The 9,031-nt window shown below is 46.3% G+C and overlaps 1 protein-coding gene across 1 annotated transcript in view; it reads left to right on the top strand.

The window, feature by feature from the left end:
* The window catches only part of LOC110527628 (deoxyribose-phosphate aldolase (putative)), a 10,568-nt gene extending 2,212 nt beyond the window's left edge, over window positions 1-8,356 (top strand). The window contains exons 3-9 of the mRNA XM_036945349.1: window positions 1-106; window positions 960-1,055; window positions 1,255-1,389; window positions 3,225-3,353; window positions 6,805-6,917; window positions 7,135-7,284; window positions 8,105-8,356. The exon at window positions 1-106 is cut by the window's left edge and continues 42 nt beyond it. Of these exons, the coding sequence (XP_036801244.1) occupies window positions 1-106; window positions 960-1,055; window positions 1,255-1,389; window positions 3,225-3,353; window positions 6,805-6,917; window positions 7,135-7,284; window positions 8,105-8,161 (786 nt within the window). The 3' untranslated portion in view covers window positions 8,162-8,356. The remainder of the gene's footprint in view (window positions 107-959; window positions 1,056-1,254; window positions 1,390-3,224; window positions 3,354-6,804; window positions 6,918-7,134; window positions 7,285-8,104) is intronic.
* The last annotated feature ends 675 nt before the right edge of the window (window positions 8,357-9,031 follow it).

The raw sequence follows: 9,031 nt of genomic DNA, 5'->3' as shown, positions 1-9,031 counted from the left end.
ACCCTGGCCGGTGACGACACGCCCGGCAACGTCCACCGGCTGTGTATGAAGGCGACCCAGCCGGTACGCTACGACCTGCTGAAGAGCATGGACATGCAGGACAAAGGTAGTGGGGTGTCTGTCCTGTCTGTCCTGTCTGTCCGTCTGTCCGTCCGTCCGTCCTCTCTCTCTCCCTCTCTCCTCCTCACCCTGCTCTAGAGACAGTCTAGCTTTACATAGCTCTTCATAAAGCCTGTGTGTTAAATGTGGTGGGGTGTGTGTCTATCTCTCCCTCTCTCCTCCTCACCCGGCTCTAGAGACAGACTAGCTTTACATAGCTCTTCATAAAGCCTGTGTGTTAAATGTGATAATCCACATCCTCCTAAACATGACTGATGTTCTATACTTCATACTTGTTCTTCAATTCACAACTCATGGATTATTTACCCACTAGAGGGCGACGTGCTCCTCGTTTGGGCCACTAGAGGGCGACGTGCTCCTCGTTTGGGCCACTAGAGGGCGACGTGCTCCTCGTATGGGTCACTAGAGGGCGACGTGCTCCTTGTATGGGCCACTAGAGGGCGACGTGCTCCTTGTATGGGCCACTAGAGGGCGACGTGCTCCTTGTTTGGGCCACTAGAGGGGCGACGTGCTCCTTGTTTGGGCCACTAGAGGGCGACGTGCTCCTTGTTTGGGCCACTAGAGGGCGACGTGCTCCTTGTTTGGGCCACTAGAGGGCGACGTGCTCCTTGTTTGGGCCACTAGAGGGCGACGTGCTCCTTGTTTGGGCCACTAGAGGGCGACGTGCTCCTTGTTTGGGCCACTAGAGGGCGACGTGCTCCTTGTTTGGGCCACTAGAGGGCGACGTGCTCCTTGTTTGGGCCACTAGAGGGCGACGTGCTCTTGTGTTTCACATGGTAGGCCTATCTTTGGTGTTGGTGAAGAGTAACTATATGTTCTGGTTGTATCTGTGTATCTAGGTGTGACTACTGCAGCGGTGTGCGTGTACCCGTCTCGTGTGGCTGATGCTGTGAAGTCACTGAAAGCAGCCAACTCCAGCCTACCTGTCGCCTCAGGTAAGAGAGAGAGAGGAGGACAAGTCTACCTCCGGGTCATTCTGTAGTTGGACAGTCCAGGTGTATGTTGCTTAATTATAACACAATAAACGGCTCATACAGCCGCAACATGAATGAAATAACAGAATATTGTGACATGGAAAAACTATAGATAGTGACTCAGCGACGTCTCTCTCCATCCTGCTCCTCCTCTCCTCAGTGGCGACCGGTTTCCCTGCAGGCCAGACCTCTCTGAAGACCAGGCTGGAGGAGGTCCGTATGGCTGTAGAGGATGGAGCTATGGAGATAGATATAGTCATTAACAGGACTCTGGCCCTCACTGGACAGTGGGAAGGTGTGGTATATATTATTATAGACACTCACCGGACACTTTATTAGGTACATCCGGCTAGTACCGGTGTCAGACCACCTTTTAGTTCCAGAACAGCCTGTAAACATACAGTCAGTCAACATGAATATGTAAACATAGTCAGTCAACATAAACATGTAAACATACAGTCAGTCAACATTAATATGTAAACATACAGTCAGTCAACATGAACATGTAAACATACAGTCAGTCAACATGAACATGTAAACATACAGTCAGTCAACATGAACATGTAAACATACAGTCAGTCAACATGAACATGTAAACATACAGTCAGTCAACATGAACATGTAAACATACAGTCAGTCAACATGAACATGTAAACATAGTCAGTCAACATGAACATGTAAACATACAGTCAGTCAACATGAACATGTAAACATACAGTCAGTCAACATGAACATGTAAACATACAGTCAGTCAACATGAACATGTAAACATACAGTCAGTCAACATGAATATGTAAACATACAGTCAATCAACATGAATATGTAAACATACAGTCAGTCAACATGAACATGTGAACATACAGTCAGTCAACATGAACATGTAAACATAGTCAGTCAACATGAACATGTAAACATACAGTCAGTCAACATGAACATGTAAACATACAGTCAGTCAACATGAATATGTAAACATACAGTCAATCAACATGAATATGTAAACATACAGTCAGTCAACATGAACATGTAAACATACAGTCAGTCAACATGAACATGTAAACATAGTCAGTCAACATGAACATGTAAACATACAGTCAGTCAACATGAACATGTAAACATACAGTCAGTCAACATGAACATGTAAACATACAGTCAGTCAACATGAACATGTAAACATACAGTCAGTCAACATGAATATGTAAACATACAGTCAATCAACATGAATATGTAAACATACAGTCAGTCAACATGAACATGTAAACATACAGTCAGTCAACATGAACATGTAAACATAGTCAGTCAACATGAACATGTAAACATACAGTCAGTCAACATGAACATGTAAACATACAGTCAGTCAACATGAACATGTAAACATAGTCAGTCAACATGAACATGTAAACATACAGTCAGTCAACATAAACATGTAAACATACACTGTCGTTCAACATTTTGCTGTCACTTAGAAATGTCCTTTTTTTTGTCCATTAAAATGACATCAAATTGATCAGAAATACGTTGTAGACATTGTTAATGTTGTAAATGACTATTGTAGCTGGAAACGGCTGATTGAACTATGATGTTGCTATGGCAGTATGAGCTATGGTGTTGCTATAGCAGTATGAGCTATGGTGTTGCTATGGCAGTATGAACTATGATGTTGCTATGGTGTTGCTATGGCAGTATGAACTATGATGTTGCTATGGCAGTATGAGCTATGGTGTTGCTATGGCAGTATGAACTATGATGTTGCTATGGCAGTATGAGCTATGGTGTTGCTATGGCAGTATGAGCTATGGTGTTGCTATGATGTTGCTATGGCAGTATGAACCATGATGTTACTATGGCAGTATGAGCTATGGTGTTGCTATGGCAGTATGAGCTATGATGTTGCTATGGTGTTGCTATGGCAGTATGAGCTATGGTGTTGCTATGGCAGTATGAGCTATGGTGTTGCTATGGCAGTATGAGCTATGGTGTTGCTATGGTGTTGCTATGGCAGTATGAGCTATGGTGTTGCTATGGTGTTGCTATGGCAGTATGAACTATGGTGTTGCTATGACAGTGAAGGTGTGTGGTGGAGTGTCTCTCCTCAATAATGTGTCCATTTTTAAATCCCCTCTGTCTCCTCAGCCATGTATGAGGAGGTGTGTCAGTTCAGAGAGGCCTGTGGGGAGGCTCACATGAAGTCCATCCTGGCTATAGGAGAGCTGGGGACCTACACCAATGTCTACAAGGCTAGTCTGGTGGCTATGATGGCTGGTGAGTGTTACCTCTCTCACACACACGTACACACAGGGCTGGTGTTATATACACTTGGGATCCAACTCGCATTTCTCTCTCGTTGACGAATGATTTGTGAAAATCCGAGTTGAATGCGCTCATCTCTCCTGTTTTTTTACAAATGGTGCAGTTTGTCATGTTCTCCTGTGGGGGGCGCTGTTGTTCAGGCTGTACTCTCTGTCTCTGTACTTAGCTAACCTGATGAACACTCTCTCTCTCTCTTTTTCTCTCTCACACACACACACACACACACACACACACACACACACACACACACACACACACACACACACACACACACACACACACATTTAGCTACCCGTCACATAACAAGCCTGATTACTGTACCAAATTGTCAGCCGGTCCGATAGAGATCATTATTAAAATACATTGCTTTTGTCTCAGTGCTTGGCTCCTTAATCTCCCCTTGTTCTATAAATTGCCTATGAGATTCCAGAAATTGAATGATAATTTTTGCCTATTAATCTATGACGGTGGCTATTTTACTCAGACACACACACACACACACACACACACACACACACACACACACACACACACACACACACACACACACACACACACACACACACACACACACACACACACCCAGACACACACACACACACACACACACACACGCTCTGCCTGCTTGCCCACGCTAGCCAAATGAAACGAGCGTCATTACCGCCATCCTCGTTTAATAACCTCTATCAATTATCAGCTCATTAACATCCCCCATAACCAATGTACAGAATTACTCCTCTGTCTGAGGGGGGAGGGGGGAAGATGGTGAGAGAGGGGGGGTTATGAGGGAGAGAGGGGGGGTTACGAGGGAGAGAGGGGGGGTTACGAGGGAGGGATGGGGGTTACGAGGGAGAGGGGGGGTTACGAGGGAGAGAGGGGGGTTACGAGGGAGAGAGGGGGGTTACGAGGGAGAGAGGGGGGGTTACGAGGGGGGGGGTGAGGAGAGCGAGAGGGAAAGATGGTGAGAGAGGGGGGGTTACGAGGGAGGGAGGGGGGTTACGAGGGAGAGAGGGGGGGTTACGAGGGGGGGGGGGTGAGGAGAGCGAGAGGGAAAGATGGTGAGAGAGGGGGGGTTGCGAGGGAGAGAGGGGGGGTTACGAGGGAGAGAGGGGGGGTTACGAGGGAGAGAGGGGGGGTTACGAGGGAGAGAGGGGGGGTTACGAGGGAGAGAGGGGGGGTTACGAGGGGGGGGGGGGGTGAGGAGAGCGAGAGGGAAAGATGGTGAGAGAGAGGGGGTTGTGAGAGAGAGAGAGAGGGGGGGTTGTGAGGGAGAGAGAAAGAGGGGGTTATGAGGGAGAGGGAGAGAGAGAAAGAAGCGAAATAAAGAAACTCTGACTGTAAAAATACATAGTACATATCTGTAAAGGGTTCATCAGTGTAGTAATGAGCTGTCGTTAGAGACTAGGAGGGAGGAGGAAGACGGGATGGGGGGGAAAGAAGGAGGGCAGAATAGAGGAATGATGCTTTTTACCAGGGTTTGTGGTTCATCTATTAAAAGCCTGTCATTTCATCTTCTATTTTTATCCAGAAAGCTGATAAGACATAATTGTCTCAGAAGGAAAGGAAGGGGATAAATGTAAGGATGGAAGGGAGGGAAGGGGATAAATGAAGGGTTATATTGATGAGGCAGGCAGCACACACCCTCTGTTAGCTCTGTCACAGTGTCACAGACACCATATGTTCTCCTCTGGCTCTGGAGACCCTGGGAGCAGAGCGGCCCTCTCTGGAGACCCTGGGAGCAGAGCGGCCCTCACTGTAATGTCTCTGGAGACCCTGGGAGCAGAGCGGCCCTCACTGGAGACCCTGGGGGCAGAGCGGCCCTCACTGGAGACCCTGGGAGCAGAGCGGCCCTCACTGTAATGTCTCTGGAGACCCTGGGAGCAGAGCGGCCCTCTCTGGAGACCCTGGGAGCAGAGCGGCCCTCACTGTAATGTCTCTGGAGACCCTGGGAGCAGAGCGGCCCTCACTGGAGACCCTGGGGGCAGAGCGGCCCTCACTGGAGACCCTGGGAGCAGAGCGGCCCTCAGTATATTATCCTGTTTCAGAGATACTTTAGAACTAGCTGTGCCTCTTATACTGTAGTAGTATCATATTGTTGTTGTTTTTTGTCCAGTCTGATGACATCTCTACATTGCCTATATTTATTCAAACAAAATGTATTTCTAGAATTTCTAGAATGTTTAAATGTGTGTACTGTATTGTAGGTCATCTGTATGTCTAGTTTCCTATTTCTATAGCTCATTCTGCTCGGATGGGATCTTTTTGGAATTGTAGAAAGTTGAAAAGCTGAGTAGATTCCATATTGACGTCTAGAAGGAACTGTAACGGTGACAATAACACAACATTTCTAACAGATCGTTATGTCGCATGTTAATTCACTGCATTCGGAAAGTATTCAGACCCCCTGACTTTTCCCCCCACATTGTGTTACGTTACAGCCTTTACATTTTGTCCCCTCATCAATCTACACACACGACCCGGTAATGACATCACACGACCCCGTAATGACATCACACGACCCCGTAATGACATCACACGACCCCGTAATGACATCACAAGACCCCACATCACATGACCCCGTAATGACATCACAAGACCCCGTAATGACATCACAAGACCCCGTAATGACATCACAAGACCCCGTAATGACATCACAAGACCCCGTAATGACATCACACTACCCCGTAATGACATCACACTACCCCGTAATGACATCACAAGACCCCGTAATGACATCACAAGACCCCGTAATGACATCACAAGACCCCGTAATGACATCACAAGACCCCGTAATGACATCACAAGACCCCGTAATGACATCACACGACCCCGTAATGACAAAGCAAAAACAGGTTGTTAGAATTCTTTGCAGGAAAACAAAATGAAACCTCACATTTACATCAGTATTCAGACTCTTTACTCAGTACTTTGTTGAAACATCTTTGGCAGAGATTACAGCCTTGATTCTTCATGGGTTTGACGCTACAAGCTTGGCACACCTGCATTTGGGGAGTTTCTCCCATTCTTCTCTGCAGATCCTCTCCAGTTCTGTCCGGTTGGATGGTGAACGTTGCTGCACAGATATTTTCATGTCTCTCCAGAGATATTTGATCAGGTATCTAGTCTGGAATCTGGCTGGGCCAGCAAACATTTCTGAAAACCTGTTTCGCTTTGTCATTACGGGGTTACTGTGATGTCATTACGGGGTCTTGTGATGTCATTACGGGGTTACTGTGTGAAGGTTGATGAGGATTTTGTTTTTTTTACATTTAACAAAAACGAAATGTGTAAAAAGTCCAGGGTTCTGGATACTTCCCCAAATGCTCTGTACATTAAGGTCCGTTGATGGAATGAGGTCGTCTTTTTTAACAACGTCTGTGTGTGTCTGTTTGTGTTACAACAGGGTCGGACTTCATCAAGACGTCAACAGGGAAGGAGTCTGTCAACGCTACCTACCCTGTCGCCATAGTGATGGTCAGAGCCATCCGGGACTACTTCCTGAAGACTGGACATAAGGTATGGCTCTTAGTGTGTGTGTGTGTCAAGTTAGCTGAATTAACTCAGTTGTAATGAATGCCGTTCAACATCAGATATATGTAGTTACCTAAAAATCGATTGAAATTAACAATTGATCCCTGTTGAATGGCCCTCCGTCCCTCGTGAAGTTGTATGGTCGCCTCACTGACCTATACAGCCGTCGCTCCTGTTTCCTGTGACTCGCACACCCCACTAGGTTGGTTTTAAGCCTGCTGGCGGGATCCGTACAGCCAAGGAGTCGTTGGTGTGGCTGACTCTGATGAAGGAAGAGCTGGGAGACGAGTGGCTGAGCCCTCGCCTCTTTAGACTGGGGGCTAGTAGCCTGCTGGCTGACATAGAGAGACAGGTATACACACACACACACACACACACACATACACACACACACACACACACACACACACACACGCGCTCCTTCCAACACACGTCCCATAACGTGACCGATTAGTGCTGAGCCCTCGCCTCTTTAGACTGGGGGCTAGTAGCCTGCTGGCTGTCATAGAGAGACAGGTATACACACACACACACACACACGCTCCTTCCAACACACGTCCCATAACGTGACCGATTAGTGCTGAGCCCTCGCCTCTTTAGACTGGGGGCTAGTAGCCTGCTGGCTGACATAGAGAGACAGGTACACACACACACACACACACACATACACACTCCTTCCAACACACGTCCCATAATGTGACCAATTTAGTGCTGAGCCCTCGTCTCTTTAGACTGGGGGCTAGTAACCTGCTGGCTGACATAGAGAGACAGGCACACACACACACACACACACCTTCCAACACACGTCTCATAACGTGACCGATTAGTGCTGAGCCCTCGCCTCTTTAGACTGGGGGCTAGTAACCTGCTGGCTGACATAGAGAGACAGGTACACACACACACACACACACACACACATACACACACCTTCCAACACACGTCCCATAATGTGACCGATTTAGTGCTGAGAGTGGAAAGGCTGTACTGTAGGACACCATAATAGTTTAGTTTGTCCATTAGTCATGACCTTTAACCTTGTACATGTCAGTGTTCTCCTAATAACAACGGGGTCACAACGGGGTCATATTTAAATGATTTACCTGTCATCCTATTTCATCTTCCGTTTTTATTTCCTGTTTCTCTCTTCTACTTCTTCTCTTTTTCTCCTCCAGATCTACCATCACGTGACTGGTCGCTACGCAGCCTATCACCAGATGCCCATGGCCTGAAACCACGGTTACCATTTCCAAAGTGACCAATCCGAAACCTCACCCGAACCAGCCTATCGCTGTGCAGAATTCTTACAGGTTTCCTGGAAGATATCTCTGTTGTTGGACTTGTCAGGAATGTGTTCATTTGAGATGATGACCAGATCAGGTGAAGAAAAGAGAGAGCCTGACATTTTACTGTGTACAGTACTACTGGTATATCTGACGTTTTACTGTGTACAGTACTACTGGTATATCTGACGTTTTACTGTGTACAGTACTACTGGTATATCTGGCGTTTTACTGTGTACAGTACTACTGGTATATCTGATATTTTACTGTGTACAGTACTACTGGTATATCTGACGTTTTACTGTGTACAGTACTACTGGTATATCTGATATTTTACTGTGTACAGTACTACTGGTATATCTGGCGTTTTACTGTGTACAGTACTACTGGTATATCTGATATTTTACTGTGTACAGTACTACTGGTATATCTGACGTTTTACTGTGTACAGTACTACTGGTATATCTGACGTTTTACTGTGTACAGTACTACTGGTATATCTGACGTTTTACTGTGTACAGTACTACTGGTATATCTGGCGTTTTACTGTGTACAGTACTACTGGTATATCTGACGTTTTACTGTGTACAGTACTACTGGTATATCTGACGTTTTACTGTGTACAGTACTACTGGTATATCTGACATTTTACTGTGTACAGTACTACTGGTATATCTGGCGTTTTACTGTGTACAGTACTACTGGTATATCTGACGTTTTACTGTGTACAGTACTACTGGTATATCTGGCGTTTTACTGTGTACAGTACTACTGGTATATCTGATATTTTACTGTGTACAGTACTACTGGTATATCTGG

The sequence above is a fragment of the Oncorhynchus mykiss genome, chromosome 15 (genome assembly GCF_013265735.2).
Source record: "Oncorhynchus mykiss isolate Arlee chromosome 15, USDA_OmykA_1.1, whole genome shotgun sequence".
Taxonomy (NCBI): Eukaryota; Metazoa; Chordata; class Actinopteri; order Salmoniformes; family Salmonidae; genus Oncorhynchus; species Oncorhynchus mykiss.
Note: the sequence above shows the minus strand (reverse complement) of the source record. Positions and strands in the feature narration are given on the sequence as shown.